This window comes from Gopherus flavomarginatus, chromosome 18 (genome assembly GCF_025201925.1).
Source record: "Gopherus flavomarginatus isolate rGopFla2 chromosome 18, rGopFla2.mat.asm, whole genome shotgun sequence".
NCBI classification, from domain to species: Eukaryota; Metazoa; Chordata; order Testudines; family Testudinidae; genus Gopherus; species Gopherus flavomarginatus.
The window spans coordinates 2,708,999-2,731,177 of NC_066634.1; the positions used below are offsets into that span (position 1 = coordinate 2,708,999).

The 22,179-nt window shown below is 66.5% G+C and overlaps 1 protein-coding gene across 3 annotated transcripts; it reads right to left on the reverse strand.

Moving 5' to 3' along the window:
• Positions 1-427: 427 nt before the first annotated feature.
• UBA1 (ubiquitin like modifier activating enzyme 1) lies at positions 428-21,622 on the reverse strand. 3 transcript variants are annotated; one of them, XM_050928103.1, is made up of 25 exons: positions 12,674-12,790; positions 12,232-12,290; positions 11,894-12,062; positions 11,597-11,731; positions 10,782-10,888; positions 10,370-10,460; positions 10,051-10,183; positions 9,629-9,726; positions 8,945-9,091; positions 8,468-8,644; positions 7,913-8,020; positions 6,971-7,051; positions 6,496-6,651; positions 6,222-6,387; positions 5,811-6,007; positions 4,849-4,913; positions 4,548-4,743; positions 4,398-4,472; positions 3,802-3,991; positions 3,549-3,637; positions 3,060-3,152; positions 2,770-2,961; positions 2,299-2,400; positions 1,274-1,374; positions 428-1,036 (listed from the first exon to the last, which is right to left on the reverse strand). In XM_050928103.1, exons 1-25 carry the CDS (start codon positions 12,788-12,790, stop codon positions 901-903), a joined length of 3,180 nt encoding a protein of 1,059 aa, XP_050784060.1. In that variant the 3' UTR covers positions 428-900. The 3 variants fall into 3 exon arrangements, with proteins under 3 accessions (XP_050784060.1, XP_050784059.1, XP_050784058.1); XM_050928102.1 differs by lacking the exons at positions 428-1,036; positions 1,274-1,374 and adding exons at positions 1,493-1,931; positions 21,523-21,622; XM_050928101.1 differs by lacking the exons at positions 428-1,036; positions 1,274-1,374 and adding exons at positions 1,493-1,931; positions 16,595-16,690.
• Positions 21,623-22,179: the final 557 nt, after the last annotated feature.

Here is a 22,179-nt window from a genome sequence, read left to right on the forward strand (position 1 = left end):
GCTGGGGAACTCATTGCCACATGATTCCTCACAGCACCGGAGGGAGAGGGCAGGACGGAGGTGTGGGAGACAGAAGCTCGGGCCACCATCCCACCCTAGCAGCAGGACGTGGAAAGGTAGATGGAGCACAGTTGGAGAGGGAGGAAATGGCCCCAGGAGAGCACCCAACCAGGCTGGGCAGCACCGAGGAATCGACCAGCCCCCAGAGACCCCTGGAGATAAACCACCTGGGGAAAGAGGCTGCCCACCCTGGGAACAGAGCTGTGATCTGAGCACCCTCCCCTGGCTCCCTCCCTTAGGCCCATCTGCCTCACACACAGCGCCCAGGATCCTTCTCGGGGGGCAGCCGTAGAACACCATGGGGCAGTGATCTCCCCCCGCTCCCCCACACACACGTCCCACCAATGACCAGACGTGGGGGCGCCGGCAGGTTTTGCAAACGTCTATTTATTCAGTTATTCCTCTCACCAGTTCTGCACTAACCCTCCCTTCCCCCCCCCCCGCCCGCCACCACTGGGCGGGCAAGCAGCAGATGGACACCAGCTCCAGCAGCAGGGGGTGGGTTCCCCCACTGCCGTGCCCCCCCAGAACCAGCACCGCAGGGCAAGAGCCGCCCCATCCCCCATCAGTGAGCAAGTGAGCGTGTGCAGGGGAGGGGGTGTGGGGGCGGAGTCAAGACAACACGACTAACAGTAAGGGGGGGGTTAAAGCGCCTCAAGAACATGAACAGGAGCATGGGGGGTTCCCAGCGGGGAAGGGGGCAGGATCCCCGAACCTCAGACCAGTTCCTGGGGGGAGGCCCTATAGTCCATGTTTTGCCTCACTTTAACCGTGGGGGGCGGGGCGTGGGGAGGCCCTGCCCAGTGAGCCCTGGGGGCGGGGTGTGGGGAGGCCCCGCCCCTAGCGGATGGTGTAGCGGACGTAGGGCACCTCGATGTCGCACTCGCTGTCGTCGTTGCAGCAGAGCTCGAAGACCAGGGCCTTGACGTGTCGCCCGATCTTCTTCTTCGACACCTTGGTCACGATCTCCGTCATCCTGGGGGCGGGGCACGGTCAGGGCAGAGCCGGTGGGGACCCCCCCCCGAGAGGGGGGACCCCCGACCTGCAGCCCATGGGCAGGTCCCCAGGACCAGGATAGCTCCCCCACCCCACTCCCCCCTAGCCAGGTAAACCTGGCCCCCAATCGCCCCAGAGGGACGGGGACCCTGCCCCACCCCCCAGGTGGCTGACAGTGGGTCCGAGTGCCCAGGGAGGGGGCACCCCGGGTACGTACGGCTGGTCGTGGCGCTCACGCAGCTTGGCGGGCGGCATGAAGAAGGAGTAGAGCATGGACACGCCCTGCGACAGCATAGTGATCTCCAGCCGGTGCTCGCTCTGTGGGAGGGGGGAACGGGGGGGGTCAGACTGCGCCCAGATCCCCCCCAACCCCCTCCGTCAGCTCCCTGCCCCCCCCCCAGCATAGTGATCTCCAGCCGGTGCTCGCTCTGTGGGAGGGGGGAACGGGGGGGTCAGACTGCGCCCAGATCCCCCCCAACCCCCTCCGTCAGCTCCCTGCCCCCCCCAGCATAGTGATCTCCAGCCAGTGCTCGCTCTGTGGGAGGGGGGAACGGGGGGGGTCAGACTGTGCCCAGATCCCCCCCAACCCCCTCTGTCAGCTCCCTGCCCCCCCCAGCATAGTGATCTCCAGCCGGTGCTCCCTCTGCAGAGGGGGAATGGGGGGGCGGACAGACAGCACCCAGACCCCCAAGCCCCTCCATCAGCTCCCTGTCCCCTCTCACTTCCCCCCAGCATGGTGATCTCCAGCCAGTGCTCACTTTGTGCGGGGGGGGGGAGGGAGTCAGACTGTGCCCAGATCCCTCCCCCAACCCCTCCGTCAGCTCCCTGCACCCCCCACATCCCCCTACTGTGGTGATCTCCAGCCGGTGCTCGCTCTGCAGGGGGGGAATCAGACAGCACCATGATCCCCTCAAACCCCCTCCGTCACCTCCCTGCCCCCCACCCCTCCAGCATGGGGAGGGGATGTGGGGTCAGACGGCGCCCAGATCTCCCAAGCCCCCTCCATCAGCTCCCTGACCCCCGCAACTAGCCCCCCTGCGTCCCCCAGCATGGGGCTCCCCAGCCAGTGGTCTCTCTGCAGGAGGCGGGGGGGGGGGTGTCAGACACCCTGATTCCACACACCCCCACCGCCCCCTTAGTGCGATGATCTCCAGCCAGAGCTCGCTCGGCAGGGGAGGGGCAAATCAGACAGTGCCCAGATACACCCCCCCCTCGCTCTGACACCCACCACCCGGGTATCACCTTAAAATATGCCAGGAACTGGCGCAGCGTCATCTCCTCCCCGCTGGGCTGCACCCCCTGCACCTCGAACCGGTCCCACAGCGTCCACTCAATGTCGTAGTACTGGGGGCAGGGGGGAGAAGGGGTCAGAGACACCGCAGGGGGAGGAACCCCCCCGCCCAGCCCAAACCAGACCCTACCGTAGCCACTTGTCATCTGTCCGGGCAGGGAGAAGAGCGCAGGGCAGGGCACAGGTTGGGGGGGACCCACCTTGTTATGAGGGGGCAGAGGATAGGGGCTGGGGCCTGGAGGGGGCGGCAGGGTGGAGGAGCTGGGGCCCTGGCAGGGGACAGGGAGGAGGGGCCAGGGCTGAGGCCCGGGGGTGGGACACCACACACCCACCTTGTTGTGAGAGGGCAGAGGATATGGGCTGGGGCTGGGGGAGGCGGGCGGCAGGGTGGAGGGACCAGGGGCAGGACACCACACACCCACCTTGTTGCGGGGGCAGGCGATGGGCTCGGAGAAGCCGAAGAACGGCAGAGCCAGGTTGAGGAAGCCATTCTTGTAGGACTCCAGCCGCTTGTGACCCTGCACCACTTTGTACAGCTCCAGACACACTAGCCCCACCACCGCCGCCGTCGTCGTGGCGATGGCCGGGATGATCTTCCCAGCGATCAGCTTGCTCTGGGGAGGGGCAGAGATGTCAGCGTCGGGCGGGAGGGGAGGCAGAGCGCCACAGTGAGCTCCCTGCCTCCCCCCAACCAGCCGAGGCCATTGCCCACCTTGTGCCGGTCGGCGGGCGGGATGTCATAGTTCTCAGCCCGCAGGTTCGACGCCGCCACGATAAAATCCATGTGGAAATTAGTGTCGTCGTCCTGAACCAGAGAGAGGGTGAGAGGAAAAAGCAGCCACCTCTGGGGCGGAGCAGCTGGGGAACTGCCACACATCACTGCACAGGGAGGGTTTGCCTGGCACTGAGACGCAGCCACCTCTGGGGCGGGGCAGCTGGGGAACAGCCACACAACACTGCACAGGGAGGGTTTGCCTGGCACTGAGACGCGGCCACCTCTGAGGCGGGGCAGCTGGGGAACAGCCGCATATAACACGGCACAGGAATGGCTCGGCCTGTGGCGAGATACAGCCACCCCTGGGTGGCAGCCAGGGAACAGATGCAAAGTAATGCCACACCTGGCCAGCGCTTGCTCCCAACGCTTGGCCTGACCCCCCCCAATCCCGGCACGGGCTCCCGGGCCGGGCCTCGCCCAGCTCACCTTCTCAAAGTCGATGGGATACATGCGGAAGCTCTGCAGGTCCTCGGGGTTGGGCAGGCTGGATTTCAGCTCCTCCAGCCGGCTGTCGTCTGGGGGCAGAGCAGAGCCCATGAATGCCTGGCAAGGACACCCACGACCGCAAGGGGCCCCGGGCTCCATGCCAGGGCCAGCCCTAACTGGCAGCAAACACTCTCCCCCACCCCCTGAGTTGCGGTGCCCGAGGGTGCACTGGGGACGGCCCCCCCTGCCATACCGACAGAGGCGTTGGCGTTCTGCAGCTCCTGGTCTGAGATGTGGATCCGCACGCCAGACTTGGGCGTGAACTCGGGCACCTGCACCTGGTGCAGCAGCTCGGCCACAGCGCCCACGTCCCGCGTGCCCGTGATGCCGTAGGTCTGGGCAAAGAGATTCGCCGCCGCCACGATGTAATCCATGTGCAGGGGCTGGGGGGTGGAAAGACGGGTGTTAACCCTGAGCCCTAACGATGACCCACCCCCTGTAATCCATGTGCAGGGGGGTGTTTACCCTGAGCCCTATTGACAACACCCCCCTGTAATCCATGCACAGAAGTGTGGGGGACAGATGGGCATTAAACCTGACCCCAACTATCTCTCTCTCTCTCACACACACACACCCATGTGTGGGGCTGAGGGGGCACAGATGGCACACACACACACACACACACACCCATGTGTGGGGCTGAGGGGGCACAGATGGCACACACACACAAATCCATGTGTGGGGCTGAGGGGGTACAAATGGGTTCCTAACCTGGTAATCCATGGGGGCGGAGGGAGGGAGGGAGGATGGGCGTTAACCCTGACCCCTAATGACACCCCCTATACTTACGTTGCTCTCGTCGAAGGTGAGGGGGTGGGGACATCTCTTGGGCCCTGACCAGAACAGAGTGCCGGAGTTGGTCTTCTGCAATACACCAGAGGGGGGTGGGGTCAGAGCAGGGGCCCGGAGGGGGGCGGGCGGGCGGGGCGGGGGGCTCACCTGGTGGGGTGGGAAGTTGTGCAGCAGCTGGCGGATGTTGTTGCTGTACTGGCAGTGCCAGTGGCGGCAGGCCCAGCCCACGCAGTCGGCCCAGCTCCGGGGCCGCTCGCTCACCAGGCTCTTGTTGACGGCCTCCAGCACCTCCAGGGGCTGCGTGCCCGGCAGCTTGAGCGTGCGCTCCATGAACTTGGGGTCTCTGAGGGGACACACAGCTCAGAGGGGGCAGCCCCCCAGACCCTTCCGCCCCCAGGGCAGAGCCGCAGCAGAGTGGGCCGCGCGCCCCCCCAGACCCGCCACTCACGAGATATACTGGTTGACGCTCTCCGCCGGCTGCTTGAAGAGGCCTTCGAACTCGTCCCGGGCCCACTGCGGGACAGAGCAGAGTCGCCGGGGTGGGGAGATCCCCCAGGCCAGTCAGATGAATTAGACACCAGCCCCCAAGTCGAGGAAAGAACCCAGGAGTCCTGACTCCCAGCCCCCCTCCACCCCACTCTAACCACTAACCCCCACTCCTATCCCAGAGCTGGGGAGAAAACCCCCCGTGTTCTGGCTCCAAGCCCCCACCACACCCCACTCCCCGCCCAAACAGCGACGTAGAACCCAGGCGTCCTGGCTCCGAGCCCCCCTGCTCTGACCCACCACACCCCACTGCCCTCCCAGAGCTGGCTCCCAGCCCCCTTGCTCTGACCCACCACACCCCACTCCCCGCCCAAACAGCGACGTAGAACCCAGGCGAACTGGCTCCGAGCGCCCCCCACTCTGATCCACCACACCCCACTGCCCTCCCAGAGCTGGCTCTGAGCCCCCCCGACCCACCACACTCCACTCCCCGCTCAAGCAGCAAGGTAGAACCCAGGCGTCCTGGCTCCCAGCCCCCCCGCTCTGACCCACCACACCCCACTCCCCACCCAAGCAGCGAGGTAGAACCCAGGCGTCCTGGCTCCGAGCCCCCCTGCTCTGACCCACCACACCCCACTGCCCTCCCAGAGCTGGCTCCCAGCCCCCTTGCTCTGACCCACCACACCCCACTCCCCGCTCAAGCAGCAAGGTAGAACCCAGGCGTCCTGGCTCCCAGCCCCCCTGCTCTGACCCACCACACCCCACTCCCCGCTCAAGCAGCAAGGTAGAACCCAGGCGTCCTGGCTCCCAGCCCCCCTGCTCTGACCCACCACACCCCACTCCCCGCTCAAGCAGCAAGGTAGAACCCAGGCGTCCTGGCTCCCAGCCCCTGCGGGGAGGGAACCCCGGCGTCCGGGCGCTCACCTGCAGCGTGTGCTCGATGGCGTTGGGGAAGTTTTTGAGGGTACAGATGGGGATGGATTTCTCAGGCGGGTCCTGGCTGGAGCTGTACGACTCCGTCAGGAAGGGGATCACCACCTGGACGTTGCCCTTGGTGCCCAGCGTGCCGGACTCCAACAGAGGCTTGCGATAATAGACGCACCGGCGGTCCATGTACATTCCTGGGGGGCAGGTGCACAGGGTTAGCACCAGCACAATGGGGCAGGAGACCCTAGGAGCACAGCGATGGGAGGCCAGGACGGCTCGCCCGGCGCCGAGATGCAGCCACCTCTGGGGTGGGGCAGCTGCAGAACAGCCGCATATAACACCACACAAGGATGGCTGGCACGGTGCTGAGGTGCGGCTGGGGGATGGCCCCACCCATGCGTCACTCACTGGCGTCCACGTTGTCCAGCGCGTTGGCCACGCCGTCCAGGCCCTCGAAGAAGTCGTCGTCGTAGACCCGCTCCGTGTCGGGCCCCACGCGGTCCTGGTGGCTCGTGATGTGGATGTTGGGGTTCATCTGCCGCACCGCAGCTGCTGCTGTGTCAGACTTCATTTTCTGGGGGCAGGGACCCTGAGTTAGTCGCCTGAGATACAAACGGAACCCAGGAGTCCTGCCTCCCAGCCCCCGCCACTCGCAGATCCCGCCCCAGCCCCCCCAGCGCACCGTGACGTCCCAGGGCCGGAAGAGGAACTGGCGGTTGAGGTTGGATTTCTCGATGGTGTCCATGTCGGTCACGGTCACCTCCCCACCGTCCCCGCACGCCAGCCCCAGCAGGGCGAAGTTCTTCAGCAGCTCGCAGCCGATGGCGCCGGCGCCCACCTGGTGAGGGGGCGAGACGGGGGTGAGGGGGCGAGACGGGGGAAGGTTCCAGGTGCCCAGGCCGGCTGCACCGGGGTCCAAAGTCAGCACCTGCGGCACATGCCGCGGACCAGGGACCCCCAGCACCGAGCGTCGGCCCCAGAGCCAGCAGCTGGGTTTCTCCCCCCGGCCTGTGCCTCCAAGGAGCTGGGATCAGACTCCGGCCGCCCAGCGGCTCCGGCTCGTCCCCCCGAGGGGGTTTGCTGTGGGGCCGGACCCCGCAGTGACAGGGGGACCCCGCAGGGCCCAGGGAGTCCGGTGGGAACCCGGCAGCGCTCACCAGGAAATACTTCTGCTGCCCTAGCTTGGCCTGCAGGTCAGCCCCGAACACGGCGATCTGCCCGTCGTAACGGCTGTTCCTCTGGGGAGAAGGGAGAGAGTCACCTCAGCTCTGCCAGTGACCCCCCGATCCCGACCCGCTGCTGCCCCCCCCCCAGCTCTGCCGGTTCCCCCCCGATCCCGACCCGCTGCCCCCCCCCAGCTCTGCCGGTTCTCCCCCCCGATCCCGACCCGCTGCTGCCCCCCCCAGCTCTGCCGGTTCTCCCCCCCGATCCCGACCCGCTGCTGCCCCCCCCAGCTCTGCCGGTTCCCCCCCCAATCCCGACCCGCTGCTGCCCCCCCCAGCTCTGCCGGTTCCCCCCCGATCCCGACCCGCTGCCCCCCCCAGCTCTGCCGGTTCTCCCCCCCGATCCCGACCCGCTGCTGCCCCCCCCAGCTCTGCCGGTTCCCCCCCCAATCCCAACCCGCTGCTTGCCCCCCCCAGCTCTGCCAGTGACCCCCCAATCCCGACCCGCTGTCCCCCCCCAGCTCTGCCGGTTCCCCCCCCGATCCCGACCCGCTGCTGCCCCCCCCCCAGCTCTGCCGGTTCCCCCCCCCGATCCCGACCCGCTGCCCCCCCCACCTCTGCCGGTTCCCCCCCCCTCCTGACCCGCTGCCCCCCCCAGCTCTGCCGGTTCCCCCCCCCCTCCTGACCCGCTGCCCCCCCCAGCTCTGCCGGTTCCCCCCCCCCTCCTGACCCGCTGCCCCCCCCAGCTCTGCCGGTTCCCCCTCCCGATCCCGACCCGCTGTCCCCCCCCCCAGCTCTGCCGGTTCCCCCCCGATCCCGACCCGCTGCCACCCGGCGCCAGGCTCCCCCCCCCTCACCTCTGACCCCTTGCTATCCCAGGTCTGGGCTCCCCACAGCCCCCCCACTATCCCAGCCTCGCCTCCCGCAGTCACTCACCGGGCGGCACTGCTCCTCCGTCAGCGCCTCCTTGCTGTCCTCAGGCAGACACTCCAGTGCGTCAAAGTAGAGCCACTGCATGACGGGCATGAACTTCCCGGAGCAGGCCTGGGGCGGGGGGGAGCGTCAGGGCAGGGGCACGCTGGCCAGCCACCCGCACGCCCCAGCGGAGGATGCAGACCCCCAGCAGCACTCGACAGTGGGGCCCAGCCCCCAACTCGGGAGCCTCAGAGCTTCCCAGTCCCACTCCCCTCCCAGAGCTGGGGATAGAACCCTGGAGTCCTGGCTCCCCGACCTCCACCCCATCCCAACCCCACTCCCCTCCCAGAGCCGGGGATAGAACCCCGGAGTCCTGGCTCCCCGACCTCCACCCCATCCCAACCCCACTCCCCTCCCAGAGCCGGGGATAGAACCCCGGAGTCCTGGCTCCCCGACCTCCACCCCATCCCAACCCCACTCCCCTCCCAGAGCCGAGGATAGAGCCCTGGAGTCCTGGCTCCCAGCCCCCACTCCCCTGCCCGCTCCAGGGACGGGACCCAGGCGTCCTGGCGCTACCTTCATGACCTCCTGGGCAGCCAGCCCCCCGATGAAAGCGTTGACGGGCGCCAGGTCCCCGGCAGCCTGGTATGCCAGCTCCTTGATCAGCCCCTCGTTCAGCTTCTCCTGCTTCAGTGCTGGCGGGGCCCGTTGGTTCACCGCCTGGGTCAGCGCCAGCACCTCCGCCGCGTCCGCCTGCCGGGGAGAGGGGTCAGCAGCACCCCAGGGGCGGGGGCACACACAGGGGCCAGTCCACACAGCACCCCAGGGGGCAGGGACAGGGCACAGACAAGGGGCAGTCACACAAGACGGGGCACAAACAGGGGGGTAGGCAGGTCGTGCAGTGCCCCAGGGGGTGGGGACAGGACACGAAGGGAGGGGAGGCAGGTCCTGGGGGGGGGGCAGGGGTAGGGACAGGACCGGGGTGGGGGGCGACGGTAACAGACGCCCCCTCGCCTGTCAGCCCGTCCCTGGCCCGCCACATCCAGGCCCTACCTCGCTGCGGGGCCGCGGCAGGCGCTGGTGCTGTCGCTGGAAGTCATGCAGGGCCTGGAAGGCCAGGTGCAGATGGGCCGGGCGGTCGAACTTCCCGAAGTCGGTGACCACGAAGTCGGGCTCGGCCAGCGCCACGCTCAGGGGCTTCTGTGGGGAGCGGGGTGGGGGTGAGGGGCAGCCGACTATCCCCCGTCCGCTTACCCCCCCCTACAACCTGACCCCCAACGCACACTCTGCCCGACAGGGGAAGGAACCAGGAGTCCCAGCCCAGCTCACAGACCGACAGCCTGAGCGCACACAGGCCCATATAAGGCTGCATGTTCACTCTGAACCCTACTGATGGCAGACTCAAGCTTGGCAGCACTCAGAGAGCAGAGAACCCCCCTTTCCCCACAATTCAAGTGACTACGGTTCCCCCTCTGCAGCGAAGGGGGGGTGCCTAAACCCCCAGAGCAGAAAGGACCCTGCAATCCCCCGCTCTGCCCTCGCCAGGGGACACTGTCCCTGCTGCCGAGCTGCCCCTTGGCCCCAGGCTGGTGGCAGCAGGTGAGGAAGGAGCTGGGAAAGCAGCTGTCCCCTCTTTATGCCCCTGAGCCCGGGAGTCAAGGTCCCCACCCCCATGTGGGGGGACAGCTAGTGCCCAGGGAATGCCCAGCCGCCCCACCCGGCCCAGGCACCACTCACAAAGCTCATCTTCTTGGGCATCTTGACCTGGGAGACGATGCCGCCCCGCACGTACTCGGAGAAGCTACTGGTGTCGCCGATGCTGAAGGTGTAGGGCCCTGCACGGGAGAGCGGGGGTCAGCGATGGGGGAGAGCACCCCCTGTCCAGCCCCTGCAGCATGGCACGGCACGGCACCCACCCAGCACCTGGCCCCGACTGCCCAGGGAGAGCGGCCCCTGCCCAGCCCCCCACAGCACCTGGCCCCGACTGCCCTGGGAGAGCGCCCCCTGCCCAGCCCCCCACAGCACCTGGCCCTGACTGCCCAGGGAGAGCACCCCCTGCCCAGCCCCCCACAGCACGGCACCCCCCCCCGCACCTGGCCCCAACTGCCCAGGGAGAGCACCCCCTGCCCAGCCCCCAGTCCCGCTCCCCAGCATCTCACCCAGCACTTTGATCTCCATGGGGGGGCAGCGGTTGAGCTCCTCCATGCCGTCCACCTCAGTGAAGGAGACGAAGTCCCCGCTCTCAAAGCCGTGCCGAGCCTCGTCCAGGCAGGTCACCTCCCCCGGGCAGCCCTGCCGACGCGGAGGTGGTGAGCCCAGCAGTGCCAGGGACAGAACCCAGGCGCCCCGGCTTCCAGCCCCACCACCCCTAGACCCTACTCCACAGAACCCAGGCTTTCTGGCTCCCAGCCCCCCCACCCTAGACCCCACTCCCCTCCCAGAGCCGGGAGAGAACCCAGGCGTCCAGGCCAGCATTACCTTGGTGATCATGGAGATCATGGCGCTGAGCGGTTGCTCCCCATTAGTGTCGGTCACGACCATCTCATCCCCGAAGTCACAGAAGAGCTGGCTGTGGGGAGAGGGGTGAGCGCGGGGCAGTCAACCCCACTCCCGAGATTCCCTCCACCACCCCCCCGCCAGGGCTCCAGCCCCCTTCCCCCAAGGTCCTCTGCCACCCCACCCCCCAAGGCTCCAGCCTCTTCCCCACCCAGGCAGCTCTGTCCCCAGGGCCCCGGCCACCCACCAGCCCCATCTCCCTGAGGACGCCTGTCCCAGCCCAGGCTCCAGTTCCGCCTCCCCGCCCAAGCCAGCAAGGGGAGGCAGGCTGCTGCCCCCCACCCAGCAGCAGGGACGAGGTGGCTAAGGGAGGGGTCCCCAGCCCGGCACTCACCCAAAGAGCCCCCTGGTGTCGGCTACCACCATCTTAATGCCCTTGCTGTGGCAGAATCCCCCGACCCGCAGCTGCTCCTCCAGAGGCGCGTTGGTGAGAACCACGACCTGCCGCACAGAGCCCGTCAGTGCCGGCCCGGGCCCCCGGAGCCCACCTCACAGACAGAGCCCGTCAATGCCGGCCCGGGCCCCTGGAGCCCACCCCACTGGGCACACGGACCCTGTCAGTGCCCACGCCACAGACAGAGTCTGTCAGTGCTGGCCCACGCCCACAGAGCCCCCCGCCTGGCACAGAGCCCGTCTGCCCTGGCCCATACCCCCGGGGCAGCCCCCAACCCACCTAGCACACAGAGCCCCATCAGCACTGCCCCATGCACCCCCATGCCCCACAAGTGCCGGCCTACACCCCACCGCCCCTACTCCCCAGCGCACTGGCCTGCACCCCCCAGTCCCTCCTCCAGCACCAACCAGCACCTCCACTCCACTCCACCCACACAACCCTCAGCTGGTGTCCCTAAGCAGCCAGCACCCCCCCTGCCCCCTCCATCCAGCCTGTGTGCACCCTCCACCCAGAGACCCCCGGCTTGCATCCCCATCCCATCCCCTGCCCCCATCTTCCAGCCTGCACCTTTCTCAGCCCTGCCAGCACCTGTCTGTGGCCTCCGTGGCCTTCACTCAGCACTGGCCTGCACCCCAACCCCTCCTCTCCCCACAGGCCCAGGAGTCCTGACCCCCAGACTCCCTCCTCCCACCATTCTAACCACCAGACCCCACTCCCCTCCCAGCGCCAGGGGGAGAACCCAGGCGTCCGGGTACCTGGAACAGGCTCAGAACGTCCTCGGTAAGGGCCCCGTTGTGAACGCTGACGGGCACGTAGGAGTTGAGCTCGGCCAGGCACGGCTGGGAGACCTCGGCCCGGTTCTTCCCCAAGTCCTCCTCCCGCAGGTAGAACTAGAGGGCAAGGGGGGCAGGTGAGGGGGACCCTGGAGCGAGGTGGGGTGCAGAGGGGAGGGGCCGGAGCCCTGGGAGGCCAGGGGACACACAAGGCTGGAGAGGAGAGGGGAGGGGAGGGCTCCGATGGGCACGGAGGGCGTTCCCGCGCTGGGCACCTACCTGGGAGGCCAGGTCTGCCCACTGGGCGGGCTCGGTGTCGTGCAGCGTGACCGACTTGACGCCGCCCAGGATGATGTTCTTGGCAATCTCCACACCCAGCCCCCGCAGCCCCGACACCAGGACGCTGGCGTTCTGCATCCGCTTCATGGCCTCGTGGCCCAGCACGTACCTGCGGGGAAGGCGCGGTGAGGCCGGGCGTGGCACAGGGCACCCCAGCCAGCCAGGGCCCATTCCCAGCTTCTCCACGGACGCCACGCGTGACCCACCATCCAGCACCGCGCCCCCCGGCCTCGAGTTCCTTTGTTCTGGGGTGGGCACCACCCAATGCTGGTACTCACAGCTGCCTGGAGTACAGGCTCTCGTCGATGTCGACGTCACTGCCATTCTTAGCCATGCCCTGTGAGCAGAGGGGTCAGAGGTCAGCAGGGCCCTGGGAGGGGGGAGCTTGCTGTGGCCAGGACCCGCCCCCAAGCTGCGGTGCTCACTGCTGGGGCAGGTCTGAATTGGAGAGAGGGCCCTCAGTCTGATCCGGGGGACCAGTGGATACCCTGGGGTCCCATCTGGGGGAGAAGGGGCTCACTGCGGGGGAGGGACACCCCTGGGGGCAGATCCGCCCAAGACTGGTTCTGGTCCCAGGGTGGCAGGACTCCACTCGCCCAAGACCCGCTGGGCAGCCTCTGACTGCAGGGTTAGCAGCACCTCAGGAACCCACCAGCCACAGCTGCAAGGGATCTCACTGGGGGGAGGGGCGGGGGGGCGCCAGGAGCCCCGCAGACTTACGTTGGCGGGCGCTGCGCGCGGGTCACTCTGTACGGAGTTGCCAGAGGAGCAGTTCGAACCCGTCTTCGGCTCAGATCCAGACACGCGGCGCTTCTTGGACAACGGCGAGCTGGACATCTGGGGTGGGGGAGAGGGGAGGATGGGGTGGTCAGAGCAAAGCCCCCATCCCCCCAACCAGGGGGGACACCGGAGTACCCACATGGCTACAGCAGAATCAACACAGGGCGGTGGTTGCTGGGAGGGGGCTGGGCAGGGGTCGTTCTCCCCGGCAGGCAGGTATCCCCAAGCAGCTGCTACCCAACTGCCCCCACCCCAGAGGTGGCCGCAGCAATGGCCGTACTGGATTCCGGAGCCTCTCTACAAAGCCATGTGCAGGGCCTTGCGGTGCCTCAGCGGGGACAGTGACTCATTTCATAGCCCAGGCAGGGTCCAGGTCACTGCTCAGCCCCCTCCGAGCCCAGCCCTGGGTAAATAACCCCACCCCCAACCCCAATCGCCGCTGAGGGCTGAGCTGACCCCAATCTGGGGCTCCCGGGCATCTCCTCTGCTAATTTCACACAACATCGAAGACCAGAGTTCTTTGAAAGTCATCGCCGGGCAGCCGACTTTAAACGGTGGAGCCCTGCAGCAGAGCCAGCCCAGGGCGGAGAAACATGGAAATTCCAGGCGGACTCGAACAACCCACCAGCCCCAGCGCCCAGGAGAGAACAGCACAGACAACCCAGCCACATCGACTGCTCAGTCCCATATCCCCCAGGGAAGTCAGACCGGTGTAACCTCGGGATCGGACACCTTTATCCCAGGATAATCCAGGCTTTTTCCTGTTTAAACTGAAACCTCTTCCTAAGTAGCAGGAACAACACCCAGGGCTTAAATTCACATCTTCGCTTGTACCAACAGGAGAGCGCTCACCAAAGCGGCAGGGGGGCCTCGCCCCGCCCCCGAAGCAGCCGCATTTCAATGCTCATATAGAGCTTCCTTCGTAGCATTGCTCTGCGACCAGCACACCCCACCCCAGAGGCAGCCGCATTTCAGGGCCCAATGAGAACAATCTCCCCCAAGTACATCCATTAAAAATCTCATCTCATCTTCCCCATCAGTTTTAACTGACTACAGGCTCATCTGGAATTATCCTGCAATTACGACTCTGCCCCAGCCGAGGGGAGGATGGGCAGATCTCCCACGGTCTCGCTTTCCTTCTGAAAAGAAGCAGACAGTCTCTAGCCTAAGGGTGGAGAAAAGCCGGCATCAAGCGACAGCAACACCACCTGAGTGTGCAGAGATCCTGAGCCCATTGCTGCCCGAACCCACAGCTCTGAGCCAGCGCCCCATTCGCTCTAAGGGTGAGTCACTCCATTTCAACACTGGTGACTATCTCACTCCTTGGTGCATGTGATGGACCCCGAGGGCAGGGAGGATTCCCAGAGGCAGGGCTCCAGACAGCATCCCAACTACGGCAAGCAGGCCATAGGCTCCCCGCTGGGGGCCCGAGCTCGTTTTGTTTTCCTGAAGGGGCTGCCTGCAGGCTGTCCCGTAACGGAGGGGCAGGAGAGGTCTACACAGTAGACAGGACACTGGGCTGGACAGAAAACTGTCCCTAAGCCACATGTTTACCCAAAACAGAAACACACCCCCATCCACACTGTCCTAGGACTGCCCCCGAAGGGGCTGCATTAAGATTCCCTTTTGCGTGGATCCTAAGCGATCCCCCCCCCCACACACACACACACAGAGCAAGCAGTGGCTGAGAGCAGAAGAGAGGAACGAGACACAGGCAGCACGACAGAAATTGGGACTGTTCGGGCACCGAGGGGATGGCAGCAGGTTAAAGGCGTTTCCCCACTCGGTCTGGAAAGACAGGTGGGTGTCCCTGCACATCCTGGTGGGGGTGACTGGGTCCCTGCAGAGGCTACACGTCTCAGACCAGGTGTCTGGCTCGGCTGGGCAGAGCTCAGGGTCTAAGCAGAGTGGGACCTGGCAGGGGGCCGGCCCGCTGACACTGTTGCTCCAAGGGATAGTTTCACAGCTGGGCAGGAGCACCGACCCGGCAGCTGCGTGACAGCAGACTCCAGAGAGGGACGCGCCAGGCCTCAGCCCCTGGAAAGCCGCAGCGTTCGCAAGCTGCCGATAACCCACCGCCTCTCAGTGGCAGCGCGCTCACAGGGCGCGTGCATCCCCTCACTGAGCCGAGAGGCCATTCAGGGCCAGAAAAAGCCACCAGGCAGGTCACAGCCCATCAGGCTGGATGAAACTGAGTGGAAGGGGAGCGGATAAATCCGAAGGAGAAGCCAGTGTCTCGTGCGCCCCCCACCTCACTGGGTCGCAGGCCCGAAGGCAAGGCTGACTCAGCCCGCAGGGTTTTAACCCCCCTGCCCCTCCAACAATCATTCTTGCTGTGACCCCTGTGCCTAACGGTGCCCTGTGGCACAGGGCGGGATCCCAGCCTGTCCCTCGCGGGCACCAGAAGGGCAAACGGGCCTCATCTCCGCGGCTGGGTTACAGGTCGGGCAGTGGCTGCGCCAGGTGTGGAGATGAGCAACACCAAGCCATGCAGTGATGCCCCCGGTGCCCGAAGGCTCAGAGGGCACAAGATGGCAGGGAGCGGGGCAGCAGCTGCCTGTCAGTCACACCAGGGGCTAAGCTCAGCATCCCCCAGCGGCTTCTCCTCTGGGAAGTCAGGGGCTCCCCTGGAGAATCCTCCAAGCCAAGGCAGGCAGGCAGATGGGGTTGGGGGGGTGACAGCCCCAGGAGGCCTCAGACTGCTGGGCGGCTCTGTCACTACCTGGAGTCACGTTTCCTCCTATAGAAACTGCCATCCCCAGAGACCCCCCCCAACAGGCCAAGTGGGCTGGGCCAGCCAGATAGCAGCTGAAATGAACCCTCCCAGGGCTGGGAGGAGAGTGAGTCTAGGGGCTGGGAACCAGGACTCCTGGGTCCTATCCCCAGCTCTCCAGGGAAGTGCTCTCACCTCCTAGACCCCACTCCCCTCCCAGAGCTGGGGAGAGAACCCAGGAGTCCTGACCCCAAGCCCCCCTACCCAAGGTCAGCATGGTCCCACAGCCGGCACAGCCCCCCCGCCCCACCCCCACACACACCTCAGCTCAGCAGGGAAGGGCCCCGAGCCAGGGCTCTGCTTCCCGAGCACCCCCCGCCCCACACTGAGCGGGGTGGGGGGTGTAAGAGTGCCAGTCCCCTCCATAGGGCGGAGTAGTTGGCTGGGCTCAGACCCATCCCCAGGAGCTGGTGCAGGTCCCATGAGGACACCATGAAGCTGCGCCCCACAGAGGGGCAATAATGCAGGGGTTCCCTCAAGTCCCCCAGCACCAGGCCCCCCAGGGCCCAGGCAGAAAAGGGTCCCTGTCGGATCAGGGATGCAGGTCAGGTCTGAGAAGCCAGGAGAGGAAGCCCAGCTAAGCATGGGGGGCCGTGGACGGGTCGGGGGACCCCCCCGTGGGGTTTGGGACCCAGATCGGGTCTGAGAAGCCGGGACCAGGAGACGGACCCCAGTCGGGTTGAGGGGGTGAAGGGTCAGGGGAGACAAGGGGACACTGGTCGGGTCCGGCCCAGGGGGGTGCGGGTCCCAGGCACTTCTCAAGCCCAAGAAGAATCAGGGACGCGGGTTTCGGCCCGGGATCAGGGAGCCAGTGAGCCCGGCCCATGGGGGCGCCGGTCCCATTCGGTTCCCGGGCAGCCCGGCCCGGCCTATGGGGCGGAGGGGTCCCGGACTGGTCCGGCGAGGGGGGCGGGGTCCGGTCTGGAGGGGGATCCGGTTCCTGAGGAGCCCGGCGCGGGGGGGGGGGGGGCGGGGCGGGGTCCGGTCCAGGCAGCCCGGCGGAGTCCGGTCGGGGGGGGCGTGTCCGGTTCCCGGGCAGCCCGGCGGGGGGGGGCGGGGGTCCCGTCCGGGGCCCGGTTCCCAGTTACCAATGAGGCTGGCCCCGCCCGGCCCCGCTCGCTTCCCCGCTCGGCTCCTCTCACAAGATGGCGGCTGCCGGGCCCGGAACAAAAACCCCCGCTCGAGGCGCAAGCCAGGCCCCGCCCCCCGCCGCCCATTGGCTGCGCGGCCCGACCGACGCGCCACGAGACGCTTACGCCGCCCGCCCATTGGCTGCAAAGGAGGGCGACCCGCCCCGTGACCCGGGACTCGCCCCCTGCCGGCGCGGACACCCGGATGTGGGGAGAGGAACCGGCGGGACCCGGATGGGACGGTGCCCCGCCCACCTCATGAATAATGCAGATAACTGGCCACGCCCCCTTAGGTCTCCCACAGGGAAAGGGAGAAGCAGGCCTAGGGGCGGGGCGGGGCGGCAGGAGTGGGAAGGGGCAGGGAATGGGGCAGGGTTGGGGGGCAGGAGTGGGAAGGGGCAGGGCCTGGAGCAGGGCTGTGGGGCAGGAGTGGGAAGGGGCAGGGGATGGGGCAAGGCTGTGGGGCAGGAGAGGGAAGGGGCAGGGGATGGGGCAGGGCTGTGGGGCAGGAGTGGGAAGGGGCAGGGCATGGAGCAGGGCTGTGGGGCAGGAGTGGGAAGGGGCAGGGCATGGAGCAGGGCTGTGGGGCAGGAGTGGGAAGGGGCAGGGCATGGAGCAGGGCTGTGGGGCAGGAGTGGGAAGGGGCAGGGCATGGGGCAAGGCTGTGGGGCAGGAGAGGGAAGGGGCAGGGAATGGGGCAGGGCTGGGGGCAGGAGTGGGAAGGGGCAGGGCATGGGGCAAGGCTGTGGGACAGGAGAGGGAAGGGGCAGGGAATGGGGCAGGGTTGGGGGGCAGGAGTGGGAAGGGGCAGGGGATGGGGCAGGGTTGGGGGGCAGGAGAGGGAAGAGGCGGGGCATGGGGCAAGGCTGTGGGACAGGAGAGGGAAGGGGCAGGGAATGGGGCAGGGCTGGGAAGGGGCAGCTGTGGGGCAGTGCAGTGGCCCTCACCCTCCCACCAGATAACCACAGAGACATTCATTAAGTTTGGACACACAGTGGGCTGCACAGCATGAAGCAAATCCAGAACCTGCCCGCACACATGCACACGCCCAAACACGCCGACACCCGCACATGCCCGCACGCACACGCCTGCACACAGCCAACCACACATGCCCCAGTGGCACAGGCCTCGCTCAGCGAGGCGGCCTGGCCCCTACCCCATTGCAAGCAGGGCCAGCACCCCCCGTACGTGCTGGGGAAGCCACGGCCGCACTGCAAACCCAGCCCAACGGCCGGGAGCCTCAGAGCCCGGCTTCCATGACTCGGGCTGGCATGGTTCAAACACATGCGGAGCCCACTGGGGCTCTGGGTCCTAGCATGTGGGGTGAGGCTGAGAGCCCCAGTGGGAATGGCAGTGTGGCTGCTTTTAGCCCCATAGCAGAGTCAGGGAGAGGACCCAGGAGTCCTGGAACCCAGGCCCCCTGTTCTAACCCCTAGAACTATCTTCCCTCCTAGACAGAAAGGAGGGAAAATAACAGCCAGGGGAAGATTAGGGGGCCCAGGAATGGGGGGCACACAGAGCCCCAAGCAGGTGGGAGATCAGGGACCCTGCTATGGCAAGGGGGTGATAGGGAGGCATTCCCACAGCAGGACTCTGAGCCCTGCCATGTGTGCGTCCTGTCCCTGCTGGAGGGGGCAAGGCCTCTTTTCCCTCCCATTGGGACTGATCCTGGAGCCCTGTGCCCAGTTCAGGGGGGCGTGGTCATGGCCGAGGGGACAAAGAGCCCCCAGACCCACTCTGGCCTACCCGGGAGGTCAGCCTGGGTAGTCTAGGGACCCCTTCTGCCCTCAAACTCTGGGGTAGCGCAATGGGGCCCAGAGAGGTGCATATGCAGGAGCAGAAGGGCCCATCTAGTCTGGTATCCTGGCTCCAGCCCTGGCCAGCTACCCAGGAAGGAGGAATTACCTGGGGGGGGGGTATCTGCCCCCCACTTTAGCTCAGAGCCCCAGTAATAACTCAAGTTGGGTTTAATCCCCGAGGGGAGAAGTTCCCTGTCACTTCCAGAACACGTCAGCCTGGATGAGAACAAGGGGAGATGCCCCACCTGGGGGATCCAGCTCGAGCTGCACACCCAGGGCTGCAGGGTCTGTTACCCCGTCCAATCTCCTGCATGGCACAGGCTGGAGAACTCCCCCGCATTAGCCCTCCTGGCCACAGCGTTGCCCTGGGAGCGGCTGGGTTCTTGGCGTCGATGACGGCCAGTGGCAGGGAGTCCCACTGGCTAACATCTCCCACTGCCTTCGCGTTCAACCCCTTTCCATGGCATCGAAGGGCTCCTCGTTCCCACCAGGAGCCAGAGCAGGACTGAACACATTGGCAGATATCTGGCATGCTCTGACCCCATGACCCATAGCACCCTCTCAGCAAAGCTCTGCAGTCTGAATATTCGGGGTCTGGGCAACGCCCGGCCCGACGGGGGGCCCCGATCTCCATCAGGGTCTGGGCGGCGCCCGGCACGACAGGGCCCTGATCTTACTCACGTGGCTTGCACGGCGCCCGGCCTGCCACGGCTCTGCTTGGCCATACCCCAAACGATCACAAACCTAGTCTACGTTTTGCTGGTGCGATTTCCCAGCAGTCGCTGGGGTTTTGGTCCCATTAACCCAGGTTTCAGTCTGACTTTCCCTAGGTGGATTTTTTTGACTCTCAACTAAGTTTTTCCATGTAGAATTTCCCAGCTCTGGTTTCTTTTTCTTTGCTTGTTGGCTGCAAGGAACTAATTTGTTGTTTTCGTCAAAGGCCCTTTGGCTAATTGTCTCGATTGTCCCAGAGCAGCCCAGGATCCCCCCCGTGACCATCTCACCCGTGTTCCCTCACACCAGTGTCGAGAGCGTGGCATCTTGGAGCGTAAAACACAACTACACACACAGGGCAGGGCTCTCAGTGATAACTGGCTTGGCGGGACCCTTCCTACCTCAGCCAGCTCAAACCCCGACTTCCCCGCGGGAACTTCCTTCAGGGACCATATTCGTCCCCCGACTCTCTAAGCTGTCCCCTTTCCGAGCTCAAGCGAGTGGGAGGAGCCAGAGGAAACCGGACTGCGGGGGGGGTGCGACGAAATGAGACGCACACACAAAGCAACAGCAAATGAAGCCATTTCGCTCCCATCAGCCCCAAACCAGGCCAACAAAAAGCCAGTTTGGGGAAGGTCCAAACGAGTGACACAGCTTCCAACCCCGGGGCCCTCTGGACTCCCCCGCCAGAGAGTCTCCCCTGGGCACTGAGGTGGGGAAACTGAGGCATGGAGAAGGGAAGTTATTTGCACAAGAACACGCAGCATATGGGAGAGCCAGGATGCAGGAGTCCTGGCTTCCAGACCCCCTGCTTTAACCCGTAGCCCTCACTCCCCTCCCAGAGCCAGGGAAAGAACCCTGGAGTCCTGGCTTCCAGACCCCCCTGCTCTAACCACTAGCCCCCATTACCCTCCCAGAGCCAGGGAGAGAACCCAGGTGTCCTGGCTTCCAGCCCCCCCTGCTCTAACCACTAGCCCCCACTCCCCTCTCAGAACCAGGGAGAGAACCCAGGAGTCCTGGCACCCAGCATGACCCCAACCAGTACAGCACAGAAGCGTGGGGCAGGGAGTGGGGGGCTAGATATATGTTGAGCATCGCTGACTCTCAGCAAAGGATCGGACATTTCGGGGGGCAGCCAAAGCAGCCCTCCCCATGCAATGGGGGTACAAAGGATTGTCTAGACAGAGAGAAGCAAACCACAGTTTTTGGGGGGCAGCACAGAAAAGGGGGTCTCCACTCACACCACTAACAACAAAACATCAAGGTCACTCAGTGAATTCTCCCTCCTTGCCCCACTCCCCCAACCACACACAAGGGCTGTGCCCCCCACACCCCGCTCCCTCCCAGTGCTGCCCCCATCTCCCTCCTCCCAGCCACACCCTGCTGCCCCCCATACTCCTCGCCCCACTGGCTGTGAATTCCCAGTGTCCTACCTCAGTCACCATCCCCCAGCCCCCCTCCTCCTCCTGACCCCCACCTTCCTCCTTACGTTCCCCAACATCCGCCCCCCAAGACTCCCTTCCCTCCTACCCCCCACTCTACCCCCTGCTCTCCAGGGTGCCCTCACCCCACTCCCCACCCAACCTGCCTCCAGGGGGTCCCCCCATAAGGGCACCCCTGCCCATCCCCCCACATCCCTCCCTGGCCATCCACCTGTGCCCCCTAGCTCCTTCCCCATCCCTCTCCCATGCCCCCAGCTCCCCCAACCCCTGGGCCCCCCAGCTCCTCCCTTATCCGTACCCCCAGCTCCCCCAACCACCCCAGCTCCCCCCTGTGCCCCCAGCTCCCCCATCCCCCCTGTGCCCCCCAGCTCCCCCCACCACCCCTCCTTGTGCCCCCCAGCTCCCCCATTCCCCCCAGCTCTCCCAACCACCCCTCTTCATGCCCCCCAGCTCCCCCGTGCCCCCAGCTCCCCCAACCACCCCTCCCCGTGCCCCCAGCTCCCCCAGCTCCCCCAACCACCCCTCCCCGTGCCCCCAGCTCCCCCAATCACCCCTCCCTGTGCCTCCAGCTCCCCCCCGTGCCCCCCAACCACCCCTCCCTGTGCCTCCAGCTCCCCCCCGTGCCCCCCAACCACCCCTCCCCGTGCCCCCAGCTCCCCCAGCTCCCCCAACCACCCCTCCCCGTGCCCCCAGCTCCCCCAGCTCCCCCAACCACCCCTCCCCGTGCCCCCAGCTCCCCCAACCACCCCTCCCCGTGCCCCCAGCTCCCCCAGCTCCCCCAACCACCCCTCCCCGTGCCCCCCAGCTCCCCCCCGCGCCCCCCAGAGCCCCACCCCCTTGCCCAGGCCCCGCTGCCCCGGGCCCCCCCTGTTCCCCCCGCACCCCAGAGCCCCGCCCCCTCGTGCTCCCCGCGCCCCGCCCCCCCGCTCACCCCTCTCTCTCTCTCTCTCTCTCCCCCTCGCGCCGCTCCCGCCGCTGACGGACCCTCCGGGCTCGGGCTGAACCACGCGCCGCGCGGGGGCGCGGGGCCGAACCATCCCGGGCGGGGGGGTGCCCGCCCCCTGCCCGCATCCGCTCCGAGCCCGCGGCCCCCCCTCTCCCGCCGGCGGGATGGTCCGGGCCGGCCGCGCGGGGCCTACTGGGGGCTGTAGTCCTGGGGGCGCAGGGAGGGACAGAGAGACACGGGGACGGATGGACAGACATAAGGACAGCTACATGGTGGGGGGGGACAGATCACCCGGGAACAGGGATAGACAGACAGGGGGACGCTGGGGTACCCGGCTGGATGGGTCCCCAGTGCCCATCCCCTTAACTCTGCCCCTTTGGGCCCCACTCCATCACAGAGGGAGGTTGGCACCTGCTTCCCGCCTCCTGCCGTGCCCAGGGTGGGCCGTGCCCCAGGGCTGACTCCAGGACTGTGCAAGGAAGGGGTCTGGCTCTGTAGGATGCTCCAGAAGTTGGCAGGCATGCGGTGAGGGAAGCAGACACGGCTCTGCCTCAGTTTCCCCACTCTACCATGTCGATTCCCCCAGCCGTTTGCGAGGATCCCATGCTCCACGCAGGGGTGGCCTTACAGAGTCGATGGGAA

Bases quoted from the DNA above. Each gene is read 5' to 3' on its own strand.
- UBA1 (XM_050928102.1), bottom strand. From the start codon at position 12,790: ATGTCCAGCTCGCCGTTGTCCAAGAAGCGCCGCGTGTCTGGATCTGAG. The intron at 12,291-12,673 runs GTAAGTCTGCGG...CTCTGCTCACAG, and splicing joins CGCGCGCAGCGCCCGCCAAC to GGCATGGCTAAGAATGGCAG. The intron at 2,401-2,769 runs GTGGGTGTGTGG...CCCTGCCCCCAG, and splicing joins TCGCCTGCCCCCGCAACAAG to TACTACGACATTGAGTGGAC.